Source organism: Vombatus ursinus, unplaced genomic scaffold (assembly GCF_900497805.2).
Source record: "Vombatus ursinus unplaced genomic scaffold, bare-nosed wombat genome assembly UNPS02001419.1, whole genome shotgun sequence".
Taxonomy (NCBI): Eukaryota; Metazoa; Chordata; class Mammalia; order Diprotodontia; family Vombatidae; genus Vombatus; species Vombatus ursinus.
In genome coordinates this window covers 23,520,398-23,547,386 of record NW_020941197.1, presented here as the reverse complement: position 1 = coordinate 23,547,386, position 26,989 = coordinate 23,520,398, and the positions used below count along the sequence as shown (strand labels likewise).

At 39.6% G+C, this 26,989-nt stretch overlaps 1 protein-coding gene across 1 annotated transcript; it reads left to right on the top strand.

Moving 5' to 3' along the window:
* The first annotated feature begins 2,392 nt into the window (after positions 1-2,392).
* Positions 2,393-24,918, top strand: USF3 (upstream transcription factor family member 3). Its single transcript, XM_027866986.1, has 6 exons — positions 2,393-2,516; positions 3,782-3,846; positions 6,103-6,131; positions 10,953-11,035; positions 12,794-12,890; positions 13,894-24,918. The coding sequence occupies exons 1-6, from the start codon at positions 2,508-2,510 to the stop codon at positions 20,319-20,321; spliced, it is 6,711 nt and encodes a 2,236-aa protein (XP_027722787.1). The 5' UTR covers positions 2,393-2,507; the 3' UTR covers positions 20,322-24,918.
* The last annotated feature ends 2,071 nt before the right edge of the window (positions 24,919-26,989 follow it).

The window sequence follows — 26,989 nt, the reverse complement described above, 5'->3', positions numbered from 1 at the left end:
CTGTATTTATATACTTCACAGATGAACTAAACGAATTCTTTTTGTAAAGGAAAGAATGTTTTGGTAATTAAAAATCTTTCTCTCCCCACCCCCATTTATCCAGTATTGGTTTATATATAAACTTTTTAAAACTATGTACACCAGCACAGTGTTAACAGTTATTCACAGTGCAGTTCTCCAAATAATGCTCTCTTACCAATTCTTAATGGACAATGAGAAAATACAAAAAGGCACCAAAACCAAGTGCTAGAATTCTGTTTAAGAGAAACAAACTTGACCAAGGTACCCAATAGCAAATTAGCATTCAGAAGAGTTTGGCTTAAATGTCTTCACAGGAAAAAACAAAAAACAATTGGATGGAGAATCCCTGTTGTCCAGACTATGACATGTAACCCATAGGGCTGGTCCATCAATACGGAGCTCTTGAAGAGATGCTGCAGATGAACAGTAAAGTGGACTGAGAATTGAATAGGAGCTAGAAAATGGATTGAATTGCTTTTAATGTATAGTACTTTTAATGGCCATAAGGCTCTTTCTAAAACAAAGAGCCATCTTTTCTGCACCAATATTCTTGGTGATGCTGTATCAAGAAGCAATTTTTACATGGTTTTTGAACCATTGAATACCATAATGTGGGTCACCTATAGGGTAATTGGGAGACACATGATGTCTAAGTAGGCAGCAGTATGTTACCAATGGAGAATTGCTCACAAGAAGTAGCATAAAAATTGCCTGAAGAAGATACATAACCAGAAAAGGTTGGCTGGTCACCTAGGAAGAACGACATAATAGTTTGGTGTGCATATATTGCCAAAAGACCTAGAGGAAGGCTCCCAGTTCATTGGGTGGGATCTCAGTGATGGATATAGAGGGTATCATGGGTCAGAGTCCTTTGGATGAAATTTGATGAACGAGTTAAGAGCTGTATTTTGTTTATTTGTTTGGTTTTTTTGCTGTTTTGGTGAGGCAGTTGGGGTTAAGTGGCTTGCCCAGCTAGTAAGTATCAAGTGTCTGAGGTAGGATTTGAACTCGGCTCCTCCTGATTGCTAGTAAGTATCAAGTGTCTGAGGTAGAATTTGAACTCGGCTCCTCCTGATTGCAAGGCCAGAGCTCTATCCACTGCACCACCTAGCTGCCCCAAGAGCTGTATTTTGAAGGGAATTTCTATGCAAGTATGATCACAGATTAATTGAAATATCCAAGTATTCTGTAGGATGAGGTATACCTCTGTGGTTTATCATTTTGTCTTTACCTCATTGAACTAAACTGAAGGTTAAATAGTATTGGTTAAAATGCAATCTTACCTGTATTCAAGATGAGTGTTTGGTTAATGATATAATAGGTAGACCACACTTATTTGAGTACTTTAAGGTTTACGAAGTGATTTTATCCTAGCTCAACCCCTTTGCCTATTTCTTATGTTTAGTGAGTGTATATGCCCGAATTCCCTGTAGGGACCTTCAGCCATCTAGTTTAACTTTGTAATTTTATAGAAGCTAGAACTTAGGCCTTTTTCTGTCGTAATTGTAGCATCCTTATTGAAGTTTGTCAGTCTTTCGCGACTGACATATGAAGATTCTGACTCCTTTTCTTGTAGTTTGCCAGGGAGGTTATCAGTAAACAGATACCGGTACTCAGAAAGTATAGGAGAATATGTGCTGACTGTTGTTGGGAATAGGGGGTAGGGTGGTAAGGTATAAAGTCCAGCTTTAGCCCCAAACAGAATAGTATAATTTGGGGGAGGGGGTCTTTGGAAGGTCTCCCAGCCTATTCTGCCTATAATCCTCCTTTTCACATTATTACACTGCTTGAAATCCACTGATTTGAGAATTGTTTGAATTTGCAAGAGACCTTTTAAAAATGCAGACTTTCATTTAGTGAGTTAACAGCCATTTATTTAGTACCTGCTCTGTACATTGTGTGTTCTGTGCTAGTTATGTTAACTCCCTTAAAGGCAAAAATAAAAAAAGATGTGGACCTGTTCTCAAGAAACTTCACTGTGAACAGTATGTAATTTAAGTCTGGTTTTTTTCTTCCAGCCATTTCACCTGAATTTATTTTCATTGACGAAATAGTTTTAGTTGTGTATGGGATTAGGAAGTAGTGAGGATACTAGCTACCTAAGGACAGGAGAGAATGCCTTTCAGGAAAGGATATTATGGGAGGATACCAAAGACCTCTTTCTTAGGATAAGCACCCAGGGAGAACTTTGACCTTGTTACTGAAGAGGGATGGTATTACTCAAAGGGCAGTAGCGTCTTCCAGGCAGTAAGGAAGTGGCCATGGCAGCCTGCATGCCCTCTTGGCACATGTATACTGACCCTTATCCAATATTTTTCTGTCAGAGACCCAGGAACTGTAAACACTTTTATTTTTTCTCTTGATAGTAAGAAGAAATTATGTTATATAGACAGTCTCCTGGCAGAAGATGATACATATGGATCAGAAACAGAAGTAAGAAGTTGGAAACCAGGAATCCGAAGTGAAGAAATTCTGTGAGCCTTTGGATGAGAAAGGTGATCAAGTATCCTTAAATACCAGGCATTATGATTCTTAGGTTTTCTACCTATGCATTGTTTATAGGTGATTAATATCTTCACAAGTTTCTGGCTGGAGTAGTGGTTCTTGAGCACACCCTTCTCCCTGGGACTGGTTTACCTATTTAACGTTGTTGTTCAGTCATTTTCAGTTGTGTCCAATGCTTCATGGCCCCATTTGGGGTTTTCTTGGCAAAGATACTGGAGTACCACTTCCTGCTCCAGCTCACTGTACAGATGAAGAAACTGAGGCAAACAGGGTTAAGTGACTTCCCCATGGTTACATAGCTAGTAGGTGTCTGAGGACAGATTTGAACTCAGGAAGATGAGTCTTTCTGACTCCAGGCCTGGCAGTCTATCCACTCTGCCACCTAGCTGCTCTAACCTTCAGGCAGGGCTCAATTCAAGTTTCACCTTCTTCAAGCTTTCTTCAAGTGTCCAAGCTCAGAGAGATTTCTCCCTTCTCTGAATTCCTCTAGGACTTAATGATACTTTATCCTGGAAGTGGGAGAGTGGACCTCGGTCATTTTTTATTCTTAGGACTATTTTCCTCCTTTAAATACATCTTTACTTTCTTCTTTTTTTATCCTACAAATCTAAGCCAGAACTTGAAATGTCTTACAGAGAAAACATAGAAAAGTTTTTTTTAATTTATATTTTATTAAACATTTGAAAATTTAAACTGTAAAACTGTGGTAGAAAGGAGACTGCCATTTTAACTTATGCAGTACCCAGGAGAAAGAATGTTACAAGGAATGTAATGCTTTCTCCTTTCTCTTTCTCTCTCTCTCTCTCTCTCTCTCTCTCTCTCTCTCTCTCTCTCTCTCTTCCTCTTCTCTCTGTCTCTGTATCCTCTGTCTCTGTCTCTCTCTCTTCTCTTCCTCTCATATCTAAACCTGCTTGTCTTTCAACGGTCAGTTTCATTCTCTCTATGAACCTGTATTCAGCTGATCTATCCTATAGAAATCTCTGCTTCTGAACTCTTCTAGTACTTGTTGTGTTTGCTCTTCATTTCACACTTAGCATATGCTACCTTGTATTTTTCTGTTTATATCCTGTTTTTCCAACTAAGCCATAAGCTCCTTGAAGAGATTGCCTCATGACTGTATTTGAAGCACTTGGCATAGTTCCTCCCCCAGAATAGGCATGCAGTAAACACGGCTATTCCAACTCAAGTCAGTTTTCTGTGTTGTGAAGTTCTGGATAGTTTTTAATTGTCAGTATATCTTTTCATATCCTTCCAGGTCCTCCACTCTATAACCATGCCAGAGATGACAGAAAATGAAACTCCTACGAAGAAGCAGCACCGGTAAGGAGCTGATGCAGAGACAACATGCCAACTAGAGAGGCTAGCGATTTTGTTCTTTTCAGCAAGCGTTTATTTTATTTTTCTTTTCAAATTCTTTTTTATTCTTATCATTTGTTTATGTACTTAGTTTCTCTGTCCTCTGGGCTGTTGAACTCTTGCTTGTAACAAAGAAAAATATTTAAGCAAAGCCAACTGACAAAGGTAATTGTATCTGACAGTGTATACCACATTCTGTCTCCATAGTTCCTCTCATCCTTCCCATTCCTATCAAGAGGTGGGAGGTGTTTGACAAACATTTGTTTAATTAATTTAATTTACTCTATAAAGCATACCTACCTATGCTAGGGGCTGGTGACAAAAAGACAAAAACAGGACAGTCTTCATGCTCAAGGAGCTTACATTTTATTAGGTGGTTTATAATGTATGCAAAAATAAGTAAATATTAAATAACAGAGAATAATGTTAAATAGTAGAGAATACTAACATTTAGAAGTGATAGAGAAAGCTTCGTAGAGCAGGTTGCACCTGAACTGAACCTTGAATAAAGATAAGGATTCAGAGAGGTAGAGATTAGGAGGGAGCACATTCCCCGCATGGGAGACAGACAGCTTGTGCAAATACACAGGGAAGGGAAAAAAAAGCAAAAAAGTAGGTTGGAACTACATTGCAGAGAGCCTGAGAAGTCAAACAGGAGAGTTTGTATTTGATCCTGAAATAAATAAGGAGCCACTGAGGGTTCTTGAGCACACAAACAACTTGAGCAGGCCCAGGAAAAGGAATCAAAGAGCCTGACTTAGAGAGGTGTCCATGTGAGGGGAGAAATGTAGACAGGAGAAGTGTGATGGTGGTAGGACCAACAGCACTCGACATTATTGGGTGTGGCGGGTAAAGGAGAGAAAGAATTGGCCCTGGGGTTATCAACATGGGAGATTGGAAGGAAGGAATTTTCAGGAGGATGATGGATTCGGTTTTGAACACGTTGAGTTTGAGATGTTCAGAAAGCAGTTGGTGATCCAGGACTAGGATTTGAGAAGGAGATTGTAGTTGATCTGTCGATTTGATAGTCATGTACATGTGAGTGATAATTGAATCCTTAGCATGAAATGAGATCACCTGGGAGAGCGAAGCAAGAGAGTCCAGTTTAGGGGAAGTGTAAATTAGCTGCTATTTTACAATTCTCATGAATAGATGTTGATTTTTATAACATGAAACCTGTTCATTTTGATGACATGAAAACCATCAAATTATTATTTTTTTTTGGAATTTTTATGAACACAAATGGAATAACAGAAATGGATAGATGGCTACATTTTTACTCACTTTATTCTTATTTATAGCCTTGTCTTTGTATCGAATGATAGTGGGCATTAGTGTAACAGTACTGTATCTTCTATTTAATTTTTATTTAAATCTTTACTTGTGCATAGAACAGGCTCTGTTTGATTTCTTTTTAGGTATTAGGCAATATGTGCTGATCTGAATGGCTTATATAGATATTTTTTCATATTGCAGCCAGTTTTTGCTTCTTAGAATATGAACAAATATTTTTCTTAGACCCTTCTTGGTTTTGAGCTCCTTGTGCCATTTTTCTGCCTAGAATTAAGATGCAGGTGATGTTATTAACATTTTTCTCTTTTTTGATCAACTAGCAAGATAAATATTAATGTAATAGGTGTTGTATAGCAAAAGGAGAAATCCAGTCCTTAAATTATTTGGCTTCAGACCCAGAATGACAACTTGTGACATTCATGTTGGGTGGCACAAGGATCTTTGATGAGTGACACATAAACTGGGCATTGCTGTTGTGCTCCTATCACTTGTGCTTGTCATATTCTTCTCCTTTTTCATCCCCCTGCCACCTCAGCCCCCCAAAGGGCTAGATGCTTATACACACATGAACACACTCATTCTTGCCTAATGCTTACCAGAAGAACAGGCATTGCGAATTTATGACTAATCCCTCAATTAGGCTTTTCCTTCCTGTGAATTCTTGAGGTATAAGAATAAAGAATTTTGTTGGTGTGACTCTTCCCTTCTTCCTCCCTGCCCCCTGTCCCCAGCATTGTGGCTTCTAATTCACATTGAAGTATCTACAATAGGGAGTTTACAGACCACAGTACTTGCTAGGGAAATTTATCTTCGTTTTGATTTCTTCCTAACTTTACAAATCAGATGTTCATTTATATGATTTGCTAAAATCTTTGACTATCATTTTTATGTATTTTGACTATTATTTTTATGTAACTTTTGTTACAGAAAGAAAAACCGGGAGACACATAATGCAGGTAAGAATATAAGAGTTTAACTTTTACATTGGCATTCTCACACTCAGAATCAAGTTACTGACTTTGGAAGGCAAGTTTTCATACTCTGAAACCTAGATGAATTATTCATTTAGTCATAGAAAAGTACAGTTTTGCTGTATTTAATTATTATAAGGGACCTATAATAAGCCCCTTTATAATAGTAAAGTTATTATAAGAAGTCCTTTTGCAGTATTTAATTATTATGAAGGACTCCAAAGTGTCAAGGAAGAAAAAAGACTTTGCTTAACCTGTTTCTGACTCACTGTTTCTTTAAATACTGAAATCCAAAGGTAATGAAGCCCCAGAATCCATCATTTCCAATGACTTAGATGAATAACATTAATTGAGAAAATCCCAAAGTAATTGAAAGGCATGTATGTATGAGGAGAGAAAGGAGTTTTGCAAAATGTATATTATAGGGGTTCTTTCAGATCTTGAATGGAGAATTCTGAGTTTATCAGTTACTAGGAGGGAAAAAACCCTCAGATTTTTATTTCTATTAGGTAATTTTAATGTATTTTTCATGTTGTGGAGTTTGACCATTCTGAAAGACAGTGTAAGAAGCACAGGAGTTATTTGTTCTTATAGTTATAATGCTTCAAGCTAAGTAACTATTTGCATCAATATACAGAACCAGGAGAAGCTTTCTTTTCTTACAGGTGCCCTCATCTTTCCACTGAAGAGCCTGGAAAAACCTGATCTGTTTCCCTGCTCATGCAGGGAAATGTGTGACTGACCCAGTAGGAGATTACTACTCTCCAGGCAGAAAAATCTTTAGTGTTAAAGCCTTTGGATTTAAATTGTATATTCTGTTATTGCTTTTTTTAAAGCTATGTCTGAAACTAGGGGGTGGGGAGAGCAATCAGCATTTCTCATTTTTTTCCTTCATTTCTCCCAAAGAAAGACATAGAAAGTGATAAATAGAAAGCCAGCCTTGAAACCAGGAAACCTGGGTCTAAGTCCTGCTGTCCTGGTTCTGTGACTTAGGACAAGTCATTTAACATCTCAGCGCCTCAGGCAGCTCTCCAGTCAGTCAGCCAGCAGGGATGGCACTGGCCTTGCAAACAAAGGGGAAAGGTAGTCCCTGCCTCTAATGGGGGAAGTAAGCTTAAAACAACTATATGTGAACAATATAGATACAGGATACATGAACACTAAACAGAAGATTTTATGTTTGATCCTAGAGGTCCTAAGGAACTACTGGAATCTATTAAATAGGGGCAGACCTGCACTTTAGGAAGAGGGAAAAGCATTTCCATAGCACCTGTTGTTGTTGTTTTTGTTGATCCTTTGTACTCAAAGAGGACCAATGACATCATGATATTGGGGTCAGCGTATAGTGTGTCAGACTGTGGTTGATCTCAGTATGAGCTCAGAAGGCTGTATCATTGGTCAGGCACAGATTGTCCTTTTGAATATTTGGAGATGTCTTTAGATTTGCACATCTTATGTTTCTTTTGTCCTACTGCGATTCTGCTTTGCTCATAGAGCACAGCATTTTCTTTTATGTGGTCCTGGATGGTCCTTTGCCAGTGTCTCCCATGTCTCACAATCGATACTAAAGTTCTTCAGAGAGACCTTGAGAGTGTCCTTGTATCATTTCTTCTGACCTCTATGTGAGTGTTTGCCTTGTGCAATTTTTCTGTTAAATAGTCTCCTCTTAAGTAAATATCCATTTGGCATTCGCGCTGTGACCAACTCATCCCAGTTGCGCTCTCTGCAGTAAAGTTTGAATGCTTGGCAGTTCAGCTCAAGAGGACCTCGGTGTCCAGTACCTTATTTTGCCAGGTGATCTTCAGAATCTTCCTAAAGCAATTCAAATGGAAGCAGTTCATTGTCTGGCGTGGAGCTGGTAGACTGTTCAGGTTTCACAGGCATACAGCAATGAGGTCAGCACCATGGCTCTGTAGACCTTCAGTTTGGTAGGCAGCCTAATACCTCTTCTTTCCCATGCTTTCTTTTGGAGCCTCTCAGACTTTGAGCTGGCTCTGGAAATGCTTGTGTCAACCTCATCATCTATGTGGACATTCCTGGAAACTATGGCACCTACTATGTACCAGGCACTGTGCTAAGCAGTTTGCAGATATTATTTCATTTGATCCTCACTACAGCCCTGGGAGATAGGTCCTGTTATTATCTTCATTTTACAGTTGAGGAAACTGAGGCAAACAGGTTAAGTGACTTGCCCAGGGTCACATAGCTAGTGTCTGAGGTCAAATTTGAAGTCAGGTCTTCCTCCCTCTAGCACTGTGTCCATTGTGCCACCTAGCTGCTTCATCAGCTTGGCAGACCACCTCGACAGCTGAGTGGAGGATGGAGTGAAATGGAAATAGACTTGAAATGAGGAGACCAGCCAGCAGGCTATTTTGGTAGCCCTAGGCCTGAGATGATGAGTTCCTGAGCCAGCGTGGTGGCAGCGTGAGAGGAGGGAGTGCTATGAAGAGACAATTCACAGGATTGTAAATTGGTCACTGATGGGATATGAGGGGGTGAGAGTGAAGAGCTGAGGGTAACAGCCAGGTTGTGAATCTACTTGACTAGGAGCGTGGTGATACCTTTGACAGTAATAGGGAAGTTGGGAAGAAGGGAGGGTTTTGGGGGAAAGATAATGAGCTGTTTTCAACAGTTGACTTTAAGAAGTCTGCTCGATGTCCAGTTCAAGATGTCCAGTAGGCAGTTGGAGATGTGAGATTGGAAGGTGAGAGAGGTCAGGGCTGGATGCCACCTACATCATTAGATGGAGTTTTCCTTAAGTGGGAATTCCCTGTATCCTTCAAATCATAGGTCCAGTCTTTATCCTTATCCCGTTATCAAAAACATTTTCCTAAATATCGTCTCTGCATCCATTGCCAGGGAATTTGGGGAAAATCAAGATGGTGCTTCATTTATACTGTGTTGCTTTTATTTCCAGCCTTGTCAATTGGCAGAGCTCCTAACTCTAATGGCAGCCTATTACGGGGGAGTAATCAGAGGCCAGATAATAAACGATGTTCTCAGCTGTAGATCAGAAGGCAACAAGAGTATCCACCATAAATCAGGTGTAGTTACCCGTTGTGATAGATAGGACCAGGGTTTTTTTGACTCGGTGTCCCTGAGTTCCTGGACTTGCCTGACTTCATTGACTTCCTCCTCCCATGCAGCCTGATTGGTCCCTGATGCCCTGTGGCAGCTTCCTGGCCTGGGGGCATAAACAGGATCTGTCACACTTGGTGGTGGCCCAAGACCACATGAGTCGCCATACCCTGATGGTGTACTGACCAGATGTGTTTATCTGGATACAGTGGGGACCACATCCAGAGAGGTTATGTGTCTCAGTGTCCCAGCTGTATATCCTTGCTGTGACAGCCATGAGCACCTCATTTCATCCCTACATCGAACCTGAACTAAAAGGGGGCAGATTTTATTTATTTATGTATTTATTTTTGGATTAGGCAATGGGGTTAAGTGACTTACTCAGGTCACACAGCTAGTACGTGTCCAGTGTTTGAGGCTGGATTTGAACTCAGGTTCTCCTGCCTCCAGGGCCAGTGCTCTATTCACTGCGCCACCTAGCTGCCCCGAGAGGGCAGACTTTAGAGCCATACCTGCAACACCTGTGCTCTGGTTTTAAAGAACAAGTTCTTAGAAGTATTATTACTAAACAGGTGGATTTTATTAAAGGCATGGACAAAAAGCTGATATTTGTGAAGTTACTTCTCTGAGTTTTAATACAATTAAAGAAAATCAGGGTTTCTGTTATTTAGGAAATGAGTTGTAGCTTCTTGTATACTTTCCTCCTTCCTTGCAACCTTCAAAAGCACAATTTTGCTATATTCTCATATGATGGTTTCTTAAATCAGTTACAGAAATAACAGGCCACAAAATTTTGTATGGAAGTGGTGAGAATCCTGCCGGCCTAGAGTGGGCTGGCAGCCCTGACCTCACAGAGAAGGGACAAGTCTAGAAGCAGAAATTGTTTGGTTGTTTTAAGTCATGTGCAATAGGCATCCCTCCACCTCATTAGCTGTCTAGCCTCCCTGAAAAAGCTTTTTAAACATCTCTTTTATCCAGGTTGTCAGGTCTAGCACAACAGCTAACAGTTAAGATGGTTTAGAGTTTGTGTCCCTTGGTAAAGCTCTGCAGGTTCCTGATATCTTACTTTGGTTATGGGCTCTTGAGATTCATCATTTGTTAAAGCGTCTAGTGATTGTTAGTTTGAAATAAAATGACACATAATAATGGACTAATGAATGTAGAATATAAATATCGCCATTCTTTCTTCTTGTAATTTTTGTCTGTCATTTCAGTCTTCTACTATGCCTTGATGTGCTTGAGCTTCCTATTGATTCCATAAAAAAGAGTAGCTGTACTTCTGTTTATCCAGCATTGATCTTAAAACATCACAGACTCTTTAAGAGTTTAAAGGGCTCTCAGAGGCTCCCTAAGCCAACTAGTGCCTGACCAAGAATGCTTTCTATGTGGGGTAGTAAGAACAGTAGACTTGGACTTCAGAGACCTGAGTTTGCACCCTGACTCTGATGCTAATTGTGTGACTCTGGGCAACTCTGTTAATTAACCTCTCAAAGCTCCTGTTTCCAGGAGCAAAAAAAAAAAAAAATGGGGATAATCATACTTATACTACCTGTTTCATAGGATCATTATGAGGGAAAAGCTCTTTGTAAACCTTCGACTAGTACAAACATGTCTTAATAGTCATTTCTTCAAAATATCTTTCTAGATAGGAAAAGAGGTTAGATAACACCTAAACATGGAATAGATGTGACATTTCATTAGTTCTGTGATTACCTTTCTTCTCTTTAGTGGAGAGGCATCGAAAGAAGAAAATTAATGCTGGGATCAGCCGAATTGGAGAGCTCGTCCCATGCTCACCTGCGCTGAAGCAGGTAAACAGTCACTTATGCTTACAGTCATGGCTTAGGAAAACCCTCAGTTGTTCCTTTCCACTTTGGACCATTTCTTATCATTAGAATGTGTCTGCCTCCCTTAGAGATCATGATGCTTGAGATATTTGAATAGTTTTGATTGTTTTTCAACATTTATAGAAACAAAACATCCAGAGTTTTGTCTTGAGTTACTAATTTCCATGACTGTGCCCCTCTTCACCACCTAAGTACTTTGCCTTATGTTAAATTGTGCACATTGTTTACAACTATATGTTTCTTGCATATGTTCTGTCTCCCTAAATATATGATAATTTTGAGGGAAAGCATTATGTCCTCTTATTCCTTTTTTTCTCTACACAGTACACAGTAAATTTGTTGAATGCTCCCTCATATGGTTTCTGTCCTGTCAGGTCCTGGTCTAGGTATTCACCTCTTGGCTGTGCCCAAAGGCAGGTGCAAGGGAGAAACTATGACCCTGCTTCTGTCTCCCCTCCCACCCCCAATCCTCTAAATTCCAAATGGAATCCAGTCTTGGGCACCTGAAAGCAGGAGTGGATAAAATTCTGGAATCATTATGGAGAAGAGCTGTAGATGCCTTCCAGATGACTCCTTTTCTCCATTTTGGACTCTCCACTACTGCTACATGCAGACAGTTCTTGCAAACTTATTTGTGGTGTAGAAACTGGTGGGCAATCAACCAGAGGGGATGGCAGGTAAACTTCATTAATTATTTGTGTGCCTATTTGCATAGCAACCTTGTAAAATAAAACAGCATGATTTTCCCCATCTTATAGTAAAAGGATATTGCTTAGGATCATATAGCAAGTCTCTGCTAGGGCTAATTATTAAAAATTTAGTGGACTTAGCTTGAGTCAAGAAAAATCCCTCTTTGCCTAAGAGTACTTACTGTGTCGCACATGTTCCTAAAATCCAAGATTCAATTTTAGGTGAGCCAGGGCATAGGAAAGTACTTTGCATTTATGTAACAGTTGGTATATTATCTCATTAGATCGTCACAATCACTTTGAAATAAATAATACAGGATATCACAAAAGTCTTGGTACAGCTTTAAGTTTAATAGTTTAAGTAGTTTTTAACTAAAAACTTTTAAGTTTAAAAAACTAAAAATTTCAGTGAGACTATAGTACAAATATTACTGTCTTTTTTTTTTTTATTCTTTTTCAAATAATGAAATTGAGCTCAGAGAAGCTAGATGATTTGCCCAATTCACTTAGCTGGGAAGAAGCTGAGCCAGAACTAGAGACTTTGTTTTCTGATGCTGCTCGGTGCTCTCTCCACCACATTGTGATGTCTTTAATAACCATGAATTGCCTACTATTACTGTATATTGTGCTAAAGATGAAACAAGATGTAGTCTCTATCCTTATTGAGAGGTTTTTGTAGTGGCATTGGAGTATTGAAACATAATTAATGCTTATCAGAATATCTCAACACTTCAGGACATTTTCTTTTAAAATACAATTGTCCTGAATTAATCTAGGCATAGAGAATGTTGGGGTATGACACTAAAACTCTTCAATGAAACTTTTTTTTAGTATATCGGATAATAAATTTATAATGGTGGCTACACAGATATAATAACATGAAATGTGTTTGAGGATGGCATTGTTTTAAAGCTGTGAATAGACTAAATTTTCAGATATTCTTGTTGAGAACAAATGTAAGCCTACTTTTAGAATTTTGTGACTGTTTTTTACCCTTTAATGAAATTTTTTTAAACTTGGGTTTCTCTGGCAGAGCAAGAATATGATCCTGGATCAAGCCTTTAAGTACATAACAGAATTAAAAAGGCAAAATGATGAGCTCTTACTCAATGGAGGAAACCATGAACAAGGTAAATATATACATTTCTTTCAAACATATATCTACTCACCCATGATTTCTGTGTTCCATCACTGTTCCATCATTTTTATATAATCAGATGAGTAGTGGATATTGTCTAGTTTTCTGCAAATTTTATTAAGTAGTGATACTAGGAATACTTACTTCTTTTTCTTATGGTTGTATCTTCCAATGAGGGAAACATGAAAAGGTTGTAGGGCAGATTTCTGCTTAGTTTAAGTTGAAACCAGGATCAGTTATTATGATCAGTTATCATTATGGCTATTATTGCTATGCCCACTCATGTCTCCTCACATTACTATTAGGGACAGAAATAGTTGATGCCTCATGATGGTGTAGAAGTGACCAGCGGTGTTCAGAGGCCATACCAGCAGAGCGCAAGTTCTACCTTCCCATTTTTACAATATGTAAAGGCTTCATTTTCAGATGAAGATATTGAAATTCAGAAAGGTCAAATGACTTGCTCCTGGTCATACAGCAGTGAAGTGTTAGGGCAAGATTTAAACCCAGAGCCAGTTAAGCTGCAATGATAGCCTTTTAAATTGTAGCAAATTATTTTCTTGTCAAGTATTAAACTTTAAAGATGTAGACCAAGGGAAATAGCCATATTCCTGAAGTAGCAAATGACTTGTTATTGTTTAGCCCATGATAGGATCATAGGAGCATAGATTTAGAGCTGGAAGGAACCTTAGAAGCTCATCTTGTTTATCATCCTCATTTTATAGGTGAAGAAACAAGAGTTTCCTAAAGGTTACGTGACTTGTCAAAAGTCAAACAGATAATATGTGGCAGAAGCTGATTTTGAATCCTAGTCCTCTGCTGCCAGGTCCAGCGCACTAACTTGTATTAGAAGAGAACTTAACATTCCCAGTACTGTAGTGAGGAATTTAGAGCAATTCACATTGGCAATTTCACTAAATTATGTTTTGTATTCCTAAGATTATCTTAAGTTGAAATTTCACAATTTATTCTCATAGTTTTTTTTAATTTTGCAGCTGAAGAAATTAAAAAACTGCGGAAACAGCTGGAAGAAACCCAAAGGGAAAATGGCCGATACATTGAATTACTGAAAGCAAATGACATTTGCCTGTACGATGACCCTACAATCCACTGGAAAGGAAATCTCAAAAATGCAAAAGTTTCTGTTGTTATTCCTAGTGATCAGATTCAAAAGAACATCATCGTCTATTCAAATGGAAGTCAGCCTGGTGGAAACAACCAGGGGACAGCTGTTCAGGGAATTACATTTAATGTTGGTCATAATTTACAAAAGCAGACAGCTAATGTTGTGCCAGTACAAAGGACTTGCAATCTGGTGACTCCTGTGTCCATTTCTGGAGTTTATCCCCCTGAAAATAAGCCATGGCATCGGACAACAGTTTCCTCCTTGGCTGCCGGCCAGTCTGTTCCTCTTTGTCTTCCTGCTACCATTCCTCCTCAGAACATTCTTGAAGTTTCCACCTCAGAAAGTGAGTCAAGTGTGCTTAGTTCCAACAGCTCACAGATTACCATTCCATGTGGGTCTGAACCCCACCAACAGAGTTTGTCAAGTATGCCACTAAGTGGTCAGAATGCTTCTGAAAGCAAAAATGGACAAGAGAGCCCCAAGTTACCCAAGAGACCTGTGTCCTGTGCTACCAGCATTCCCCCCAGCACTTCTGTACTTTCCTTTCAAGTGCAACATGGAAACAAATCCTGTCTAAGCTTACAGAATTTTAGAAGTGATTGTCAGGACAATTTTGTGGCACCAGTTGCTGATACAGCTTGCTCCCAATCTCTGAGACCTTCAGTCCCTAGGAATTCCTCTCCAGTAAACATTAGTAAGAACACAGACTTAACAAGCAGTGCTGGTGTAGAGGCACCCTCTGTAGCTTTAGCAGTCAAGGCTGCAACTGCTATAAGCACAGTCTCTGCAAGCCATTTAGATAGTGGTTGGTCTCTTTCCTGCTCTTTGCCTTCTTCAAGTGTTAGTGCTTCTGATTTGAAAAACATAAGCAGCCTTACTCGCATCCCCTCATCTGGAAACACACAAACAACATGGACTACATTACAATTGGCAGGAAACACTGTTCAGCCTTTAAGCCAGGCACCATCTACTATTGTGACACCGATATTAAATGAGCTGGGCACTGGTACCTCAGCTACCAACCACAATAGACACACGGCTACATGTGTCTTGAATGGCTTGAATGGCTCATTTCCTATAGATGGGCAGCAGGTTGAGCAAGTAGTTGTGACTTTGCCTTCTTGTCCATCTTTACCTATGCAGCCACTAATTGCTCAACCACCAATTAAAACTCAGCCTCCCCCAAATATCCTTCCATTTAATTCAACAATGCAAGTAATTCAGATGGCTCAGCCTGTTGGGTCAGCTGTTAATGCAGGTCCAGCTAATCAAAATGTTATCATTCTTCAGCCACCTAATACTACACCGTGCCCAGGAGTTATGAGAGCAGAAGTTCCCAATCAAACAGTTGGTCAACAGATAGTGATTATACAGGCAGCTAATCAGAATACTTTGCCACTCCTCTCTGCTCCACCTCCTGGTTCTGTTCGTGTCTCTGTTAATGGAGCCAATCCTGTAGTAGTGTCTAATAATTCAGTGCAAAATGTTTCGGCTCCACAAACATTTGGAGGCAAACACCTCGTCCATATATTACCGAGGCCTTCATCATCATCATCATCTAATTCTACACAAACTTTTTCTGTTACGATGTCAAACCAACAGCAGCCTCAAACTATTTCTTTAAATGGACAGTTATTTGCTTTGCAGCCTGTAATGTCCTCATCAGGAGCTACAAATCAAACCCCTATGCAAATTATTCAACCCACCACCAGCGAAGATCCAAATACCAACGTTGCCCTGAATACATTTGGTGCTTTGGCCAGCCTCAATCAAAGCATTTCGCAGATGGCTGGGCAAAGCTGTGTACAACTGGCTATCAGCCAGCCTGCCAATCCTCCACCTGCTACTAATAGTAGGATCACCCCAGTTAACTGTGTTTCATTACCAACTACTGCAGCATCGCCTATAACTACTGATAACACAACAGTACTACCCAACACTGCTAATCAAATGAACACTTCTCCAGTGAAAGCTCTAGCTAGTTTGCCTTCTAATGTGAAATCAAAAAGAGTGAATAAGAAGCCAGGCCCCAAAAAACATGTAGCTAATAAATCAGCATGCCCAGTGAATCCTGTTAGGTATTCGGGGAAATTAGATTGTGCCAACACAGAAGGATCAGCTCAGCAGTCATGTGCTGATGGGCTGCTAGAAAGCCTACCTGTGGTATTAACTCCTGCTGTTGAATCTCAAGCAAACGGTGTGAATGTTTCTGATTCTCATTCCTTTGAGGGTGTAAATTCTGAACCTACAGTCTCAGAATCTCATTCATTAGAGGTGTCCCATTCACCCTCCCAAGAACCCATAACAAGTGAACATTTTGTATTGGCTTCACCTGATTCCAGAGATTCTGTGTCCACTTTGCAGTCAGGGAGATCTCAAAGTAAGCCAACCACTGGTCCCGAGTTGTCAGACTCTTCCAAGTCCTGCATTTCATCTAGTATCTTACTTCCCCTTCCAAATGATCCCCATATTTTGGTTTCTCAGGTTCCTGAGTCCTCATCAACCCAAAGCACTGCAAGTACCAATGGTGCTTCAGAGGTGGAAATTATGGCTGAGCCATGCAGACAAGATTCATCAGCTGCAGTGCAAGCCACAGGTTTATTAAAAGGACATGGTTTAACTGCATTGCTCTCTGACCTTACTAAAGAAAAAGAGGGTCAGAAAATCCCTCTTTCAGCCCAACTGGACCATCCTAACTTTCCCTCAGAGAACTCAAAAATCATTGGATCTAGTATTGATGTGCCTCAGAAACAGGAGCTCTTACTAATAAATGGTGAAGGTGGGAATTTGCCACAGCATCATTCCTGTATTCCTGATCAAGAGGCCATTACTAGTTCTTTGCTTGCCAGCAGGCAGACAGACTCCCCCATGTCAACGAGCTCTGGCAGTAGTCGTGGTTTCTCAGTTGCATCCATGCTTCCTGATACCACTCGAGAAGATGTTACCAACAGTACATCAGCTAATCCATGTGACAGCTGTACCTTTGCAGAACAAACTGATATAGTAGCACTTGCAGCAAGAGCTATTTTTGATCAAGAGAACCTTGAGAAGGGAAGAGTTGGTGTCCAGGCTGATATCCAGGAAATAACTCCAAAGCCATCTGAAGCTTCATCTTTAGATGGAGACCAGTCTTTCAAAACCCAGGCATCAAAAGAGAGTACCACAGGACAGGTAGAAGCAACAGCAAATGAATTCAGTTCCCAGGATCCAGTTCAAGCAAATGTGGATAGGTCTCTTGAAAAACCAAGTTGTTCAGTATCAACTGAAACATCAGATGCCTCTATACAGGTTTCAACTTCTCAGTCACCAAGCATTTCCAGTTTAAGTGTTAATAATCTTGTCCATCAGAGCAGCATCAGTCATCCCCTAGTAAGCTGCTCAGAGCAACCGGCTATTCCTGCAGCGGGGAATCTATCAGTTTCATCTAGTTCCTATGCCAGTCAACCTCCTGAACCATCGCTAATGACTGAATATTCCCAAGACCAGCTAAATACCATGACTAATAACATACCAAATTCACAAATTCAAGAATCACACTTAAAGTCAAGTCATGAAAGTCGTAAAGATCCTGCCAAGCGTCCTGTTCAAGATGATCTTTTACTTTCTACAGCCAAAAGGCAAAAACATTGTCAGCCAGCACCCCTCAGACTTGAAAGTATGTCCTTGATGAGCCGGACACCTGACAGCATTGCTGATCAAACGCAAATGATGGTTGGTCAAATCCCTCCTAACTCTTCCAATTCAGTGGTACCTGTTAGCAACCCAGGACATATGGATGACCTTTCTCGGTTATTCCCACCCAGCAACAACTTTGTCACACCTGCTTTGAGACAACCTGAAGTTCAGTGTAATTCACAGCCTGCGATGACTGAGCAGCAACAAAGCCAGGCAGGAAGTCAACATCTGCAGCCTTTGCAGCAGCATGTTCCTCCTGCTCAAGGCATTTCTCACCTTCACAATAACCATCCATACTTAAAGCAGCAACAGCAAGCAGGACAGTTAAGAGAGAGACATCACTTATATCAACTGCAGCATCACATACCTCATGCGGACAGCTCTATTCATTCACAGCCCCATGGTGTACATCAGCAAAGAACTATTCAGCAGGAAGTTCAAATGCAAAAGAAGAGGAATCTTGTCCAGGGAACTCAAGCCCCTCAACTTTCCATACAGCAGAAGCATCATGGAAGTGACCAGTCACGACCCAAGGGTGGGCAACCTCACCCCCACCATCAGCAGATGCAGCAACAGATGCAGCAGCATTTTGGAGGTTCCCAATCAGAAAAAAGCTGTGAGAACCCTTCAGCAAGCCGGACCCACCATAACCACCCCCAGAACCATCTAAATCAAGATATTATGCATCAACAGCAGGATGTTGGAAGTAGACAGCAAGGTTCAGGAGTTTCTTCTGAGCATGTGACTGCACACAATCCAATGCAAAGACTTATGCCACCTAGAGGTTTAGAGCAACAAATGGTATCCCAGCCAAGTATTGTAACTAGGTCTTCAGATATGACCTGCACGCCACACAGGCCAGAAAGAAATCGAGTTTCAAGTTATTCTGCAGAGGCACTCATTGGGAAAACGTCATCTAATTCAGAGCAGAGAATGGGCATATCAATTCAGGGTCCTAGGGTTTCAGATCAGCTTGAAATGAGAAGTTATCTTGATGTTCCAAGAAATAAAGGTTTAGCCATTCATACTATGCAGAGTCGTGTAGATCATACTGTTACCTCAGATGTTCGTCTTTCTGACTGTCAGACATTTAAGCCAAGTGGAGCTAGCCAACAGCCCCCGAGCAATTTTGAAGTACAGTCCTCAAGAAACAATGAAATGGGTAACCCCGTGGCATCACTGAGAGGCATACAATCACAGGCCTTTCGAATTAGTCAAAATAGTGGTCCACCTATTGACCGACAAAAAAGATTACCTTATCCACCAGTTCAGAGCCTTCCAGCTGGAAACGCCATTCCCCCAAGAGACAATGAGAATGCATGTCACCAGAGTTTCATGCAGAGTTTGCTCGCCCCAGCCCTTGGTGATCAAGTCGTTGGGAGCCAGCGATCCATTCCAGAGCATCAGAGGAGTGCACAGTGCGGCCCATCTTCTGCAGTTGAATACAGCTGTCCCCCGGCCCACGAGAGCATCCATATTCGGAGAGAGAGTGAGGCTCAGAACAGAGAAAGCTGTGACATGCCTTTGGGCGCTGTTAATGCCAGGAGCAGGACTTTGAATATCCCTTTTTCAAGCTCTTCTTCCTCAGGGGATATTCAGGGTCGAAACACAAGCCCCAGTGTTTCTGTACAAAAGTCTAATCCCGTGAGGATGACTGAAAGTCATGGGCCCAAGGGCCACGTGAATCCCCCAGTTACTACTAATATTCATGGGGTAGCACGGCCGACTCTGCCTCATCCAGCTGTGTCTCATGGGAGTGCTGATCAAGGACCCCCTTCAGTTCGTCAGCCTAATTCTTCAGTTACCCAGCGATCAAGGCATCCCCTACAGGACAGCGGTGGTGGCTCCAAAATCCGTCAACCTGAAAGGAATCGCTCTGGAAACCAAAGACACAACAATGTCTTTGATCCTAGTCTTCCCCATCTCCCTCTGTCTACCAGTGGCAGTATGATTATTGGACGTCAGCAATCCTCTACAGAGAAGAGAGGAAGTATTGTTCGTTTTATGCCTGATAGTCCACAGGTGTCTAATGATAGTACAGCCCCAGACCAACACACTTTGTCCCAAAATTTTGGATTCCCATTTATTCCAGAGGGTGGTATGAATCCACCAATAAATGCCAATACTTCTTTCATTCCGCAGGTTACTCAGCCCAGTGCCACTAGGACCCCAGCACTCATCCCAGTAGATCCCCAGAATACATTGCCTTCCTTCTATCCACCTTATTCCCCTGCTCACCCTACACTGTCCAATGATATTTCGATCCCTTATTTTTCCAATCAGATGTTCCCAAATCCTAGCACAGAAAAGGTAAACAGTGGAGGTTTGAATAACCGATTTGGAACAATATTATCTCCTCCCAGGCCTGTTGGATTTGCTCAACCAAGTTTTCCTCTTCTCCCTGATATGCCACCAATGCACATGACCAACTCTCACTTGTCCAATTTTAACATGACATCTTTGTTTCCAGAGATAGCCACTGCTCTTCCTGATGGCTCAGCAATGTCTCCTTTGCTTACAATAGCAAATTCCTCAACATCTGACTCTTCCAAGCAGACCTCAAACAGACCTGCCCACAACATAAGCCATATTCTAGGTCATGATTGCAGTTCAGCAGTCTAAACACTGATAGAAACTAAATGTGATGGGTGAGATTATATATTTGTGTATATGTGTATATATATGTATATTTCATGTTTGCATGTTTGTATAGTCCATTTTCTGTTATCCACAATAGGGAAGCAACAGCAGAGATAATCCAAAAAAGAAAAGTGGCTTACTGAAAGAAATTACACTTAATCTTGAAATGCACTATGACTTTCCCCTAGTGGATTTCTCAAGTTTCATTTAGGGTGCTTTGTATTTCTTGGGTACAAATCAACTGGTGTTAGACATAGGCTAGCCTTGTATTGGGTGGTAAGTAAGAGGGAGCCCAGTATTAAAATCTATTTTTGTAGATAATCCATAGATGGTAAAAACATTATGGCTAGCGACCAAATTCTGGCTAATGTCCATAATGAAAGCAGAACAATGAACAAATATGTGAATTGTGTTTATTTAATTCCTTCCTCCCTCTATCCCCCCAGTAATTGGTTTGCTTAAGAAAAGGTTATTGCCTTGATTTATAAAGCTCCAGTAAATTAAAAATCATTTGAATTTCATAAGTCTTGCATTTCAAAACAGGGAGCCAAATTCAGTAGACACTTTTTTAATATGTTTAATCCTGAAGTCGAAAGTGTTTACTTAGGTATTATTAGCCTCAGCAATAGGATAGACTTAGAGCTGGAAGAAACCTTATAAATCATCTAAACCAACCCCCTCATTCACACACGAGGAAACTAAGGCCCCCTAACTTTCCCAGATAGATTGAAAAGAAATCCATGTTTGAATTTGTTAATTGTTCTTCCTCCTTTTTGGAAAGTAGAGCTATTCTATAAAGGCATAAATACCCAGTAAATGTTTGATTAATTAGGCCCATTCTATTTAAACTAATTTCCTTTGTATTCGTTCATCATTAGTTCCTGTTAATGATAATATATTGAATTTCACAAAATTGAGTTTTTCATTTCTCAGTGGAGAAATCTTTTCACATTACATAATAAATATAGAGCTAGCATTGAAGATAGGAGGACCTGGATTCAGGTCCCACCTCTAACACATACTATGTGACCATTGGCAAGTCGCTTAGCCTCTCAATGCTCTAGGCAGCTCTCTTAAGACTATAAATTGTTGAAAGTTAAATCTGTTAGTACCTTATATGATTAAAATCCTGGGTCCAACTAGTCCCTGTTGATTCATTGCCTACCCCTATCCGTATTGATTTGTCTGAAAAAAAGATGTACTTCACAGTGGAACTACACAGAATTCTCTTATAGGAATTTTCTAACTATTCTTCCCTGCTGTGGTTATTAAGGAGCTTAATCCTCATTTGGAAAGACCATAATCTTTATATTTGGGAGGAAAATATATACACATGTACATGCACAGGCCTATTATACAGAAACTGGCTCGTTGACAGGTCTGCCTCCATGCAAATCTGTAGGTGGAACCTGCTAAAGGGATGAGAGAAGGCTTTTTGAAAAGTTTATTGGATAAAGAAATGTCTATTTCAGAAACCTAATTTTATATAGTTAGTTAACAGGGAAATTACCATGTTCACTCATAATTTCCCTGGGTTTTTTAGTAGGTATTTTACTGCCACAGCAAAGTGAATTGGTGATGGTGAGTGGCTTGTGTTAATTATTCCTACTGCTGTGTTAATGGGGTGAACTCAAAGGACCACAGCTTCTACAGCATAATTTTTCCCCCATGGTAGAATCTTTGAAGTTTTGGTCATGGCAGTTTACCCCTGTTAATACCTCTTCTAAAGACTCTTTCATCAGTAGGGTCATTTGTGCCTCTTTAGCTGCTCTGGCCAAACTCAATTGCTTTGCCGCCCAGGAAACCAGTCTCCTGGGCTTGGGGGAGCTTGTAGTTGTTGTGAAGATTAAATGAGACAATGTTTGTGAAACTTTTTGTAAACTTATATAAATGCAAGCTATTATTTTCCATCCCCTCAATTCTATAATTTCCTCATAATTTAGGGGTGGAGTATTTACGAATTATTTAAGGGACAGTGGGTAGGCGATGAATATAGTAAACCATTACAGGAGGGAGGGCAAGACATGTTTCTGAACTCATTTTCAGATTGTAATTTATAAAATCAAACTTCTGTCAGCTCCCAATTTGCCAGTTAGACAGTGAGCAGGTTTTGGAATATAGACCATATATGAATATGCACTTCTGTAGAACCATTTGTGACCATTCAAAGCCTGGTAGCTAAGCAGAATAGACAAGCTTAAGTAGGAACTAGTTAAACTGCCTTTTTCTGAAAAGTCCTCAAAACCCAAATGTTTCCCAAGTACCTTCTAATGAGCTTACTGCTTTATTCTGCTCAGGTCTAGCTAGAGAGATAGTTATTCATTTGCATTATACTTACCTTTAGATATATAGACATTTTGGTTTTAGAATGACTCTAAATGATACTCTCTGTTTCTTCAAGGCTCATCCTTTCTCCTACTGTCTCAAAGAAGGTGTGGCTATGAATGGAGGGGAGGGATTTTCCCTGCTATGGGCTGTTATACTTATGTTTATGTGCTTACATATATCTCATTACTAAGGGGAACTTTCCAAATGAGGCCTCAGATATAAAAGTAAATTGTGTACCTTATGTATCAATGTACATGCTCTTATTTGGATTTGAAAACATCAGTGCCTATGATGATATCCTAATAGTATTAAATATGTGATATACAAATCTTGGCAATTGATTCTATAATAATGAGTGATCTGGTATTAGCTAATTGTCTACTAAAGTTTTTGGGTAAAGGAACATGAGGAATGGGTTATTTTTATGGAAAAAATTTAAGCTCACAATTGATTTGCTAATTCAGGGTTGGAGATTGAAGCCAGTTCTGGAGATGATTTTATAATCTCCTGATTATTCATGGTTAACTAACTCCAAGTCAGTATAGTTGTTCAGGGAGAATCAATGATTATCTTTTAATTAGTGGATTTGTGTGTGTGTGTGTGTGTCTTTGCTTCAATATTGGTTTAGAATTGGTTATGGAAAAAGTAACATTGAAACATTTCATTTCTCTTAAATATAGCACTGTCATTTAATGAAATGGAAGGTTCAGATTTCTGTTTGTGTGTAATTTTTATGTAATTGTCCAAGATGAAAATATTCATGTTTGATACCATCATTGACTTTGTCACACAACAAGTTAATGGAGGTGGAGGCAAGATGGTCTTTCATGATGATTATGCTTTTTCAGTGAGTCTCTTTTCTTTTTTGTTGGGTGATTTGGGAGAATGAGACCGGTCCCTATTTTTCAAAATAATGAGTGACAAGTCAGTGACGGATTTGCTTTGTAAAATGTAACATATGTGAACTGTGAAAAAAGGAGAATTGGAAGCTGGGGTTGGGGAAAGGCAGAGCATTCCTTTGCCAAGAAATCTCAGTCATGTCACCATGCTTATGCTGAACTGGAACCAAAATGAACCTTTTAAGTCATCTTACTTGAATATACAAAACATTTATGCATTTTAAGGGAATTACTATTTGTCTTCAATATTTTAACTACTTGCTTATGCCTTCTTAGCTGTTTCTATAAAGTGGGTGAGACTAGAACCCAACTTTAATAATGTGATAATATAATGGAATTTGAGTGCAGTTTGAAACATTGGTGAAAACAGAAACTCTAAAAATGTTTTTGCTCATCTTTACCCTTTCTGTCCTGACATATGAGTACACATACTCTTTTTTTCTTCTGTTACTCCATGTCAAGTGGATGGCGGTCAGTCAGCCTAGGCATTCTTGTAGTAGAATGAAAATTTCCTTTGCCATGAAAAGACCATTGGCTTGAATAGAAGGTGGTGTGTTATATTCCTAGATCAGTGATCCCCAATCCCTGGTTTTTTTGACCCAGCTTGTCTACAGCTATTTCAAAGGGCTGTCAAGGAATATTCAAAACCAAATTAAAATTGTTTTAATTTTTTTTAAAGTGTCATCTTGCACTAGATTTGTTTTAGAGGTGGTAGAATTGGGCAAGCAGAGGAAGGGGTTAGAAAAGTGGGGAAGTGAGGCCACAAACTCAACGAACTTTTGAGTCCAACTCCAAAAGGTTGGGAATCTCTTTTCCAGCTTATTGATTTACAGCACATGTACATCTCATCTTTGCCCCCATTTGAAATGCACTTAGGGCTCTGTAGCCTTCAGAGGGCAACAGTGACATCCAATGGCCAGTTGAGATTACTGGAGTTAATATCTCTGATGGATCTCATGACATCCATCTGAAATAAAGGTTACAGCCCCCCTGAAGATGTCTGTTTTGCTGAATGTTGCTTTCCCTTTCCTGTTCCAAAATTAAAATACCACTTTCCTTTTTGGGTACCTTCCTTTCTGTCTTCTAAACTTCTTATGTGGACCCTGAAAGAATACTGGAGTTTATTTGCAGGTGATTCCAAGATCAGCCTGAGGCAATCCAGTTAAATTTATAGAAAGTGAAGATCTTCCCAAGGATACAATGTCTAATTCTGCACCCTTCCCCCTGCCACAGTACTGCACTTTAACTGAAACTGTGCCTCTGGTCCTTAGACCTACTGTTGGAACATATCACCCACCCAATCGTTTAAAAAAAAAAAAAAAAAGCAAAGGAACAGCCAGAGTGATATCTACCATATCATTGAATGCTTTTCCCCCACCAAAAGAAGTCCAGCTCTTGTTTCTCACTGTTGCCTTATCTTACTGAGCCATCTTTGATACTGATCTTGTCAGAAACAGTCACTGGTAGCAAAACTTTAAACTGAGAGCTTGTTAGTGATGGCATTTCAGATTATTGGCTCTAGGTTCAAGTGAACCCCATCAACATTGATCTTCCTCTTTCTGTGGCCCATAGACCCTGTGTAAAGAAGGTGGGAGTGATCAGATACATCTTATCCAATGACTCACTTTTTTTTAAATGAATTTTATAATATGGAAATGTCATTTTTGGATTACTGCATAACATGTAATGTAAATGATGTGGTCCTACAAATGGAGAATTTGGAGGGTGTATCTCCATTTACAGTTTTCACACATACTCCAAAACAGGTGGCCTTTATTTTGTAGATCCTTTTGTTCTGTACAACTGGACACTTTTTGACTGTGTCCTAGAAACTTGAAGTTTTCACTATTTGGCTTTTGAAGATCCCATTGTTTCCTCAAGTCTTAAAAGTCATTTTTTATATGTGAGGTCATTAAGGCGCTGGACTGTACTATGGTGAATTGTCTTTAGGGGAAGTTGAATTACTTCTTTTCCAAGTAGGATGGGACCATACAGTGTTGTTTAAGATGCTGCTGCTGTTTTAGTGTGAAGGAGAATGGCTTAGCTTCCACTTTTCGCACATAAGATGTTTCACTTTGGTAACAGGGTGGAGGACAGTGAGGTAGAAATAGCAATCACCTTCACAGATTTTTACGTACACTGCCTGAGAAGATTAATACATGGCAGTCACCAAGAGAAATTAAATGCATTTCTTTCAATAGTGTAATTATTTGTATCTATACTAAGCCAGCAGGATCTGCTGTGCAACATGTCCTATAACTGTAAATTACCTGGTTTATAATTCTAATGGAAATTCTAGTTTCTTTTTTGTAATGAAATTCAGAACAGAAATGTATCATATGATCAGGAACGTCATACAGTTGTAAATAAGATTGTCCTGTTTATTTTGACATCTTTTTATAGATACATTGCATTAGGGTGTGAATATTCTAAACCATGCTCTTGTTTAAAGTTTTGAAATTTTTATTGTTAAATGTAACACTTTAATGGTTGTAATAATTATTTGTATAGATATGAATATAGTATTTTATTTAAGAAAATAAACATTGCATTTTTGCATTGTAAAGTCTCTCTGGTTCTGATTCCTAGTTGTGTCTCTCAAACTGAAATTGCCCTTGAAGTTTACTTATGGGCAGGCTCTGCATTTTATCGCGTTGTGTTCTTGGAAACTATGTTGTAAACCATGTTATAACTGGTGGTTGTGTGCCTGGCATCAAATAAATCATAGATAAGGCCAACAATGTGTCATAAAAGCAAAGGTAAAATAACTACATGCTATAATAAATTAAGAGTAACATTATATTCTGTTCATGGAATTTTATGGTTGTAAAGCTTAGAGACCATCTAGTCTACCCATTTTATTCTTAAATAAACAGAGGCCTGGGAAGATGCAGGTATTGGCCCAAAGTCATACCAACTAGTTGGAGGCAAAGCTGGGACTGAGGCCTAGGTCCAGTCCCTGAGACCAGTGTTCTTTCTCCTCCAGTCAGAATCCTATAAAAATGATTCTGTTTATTGCATACTTATATTTTTTATTATAGTTATGTTTTCTTAGCCTTCTGAGTTCTGAGGTAGAGTGTATGATTTATCTAAACTTTCTATCCCTCCCAACACCTAGCAAAGTGTTCTGCAGCACAGCAATAGGCAGTTTAATATATATTTTCTTTATGTATGCAAGGGGCTCTAGAGTACTACAAAATGTGCGTGTAACAAAAAAAAATGTAATTCTGTGTCATGGATTTCACATTTTCACTAGCTACAAATAATATTAATTATCTTTGCTTGTCTTAAGATTTGGAGGAACAAAGTAGATTATTTAGATGGCCTATGTTTCTTGAAAAACATAGGGATATTTGAACTGATACCTTTCTTTTAGATTTCCCAAGTATCAAGGTGAGATCAGCTCCAATATATTCAATTATA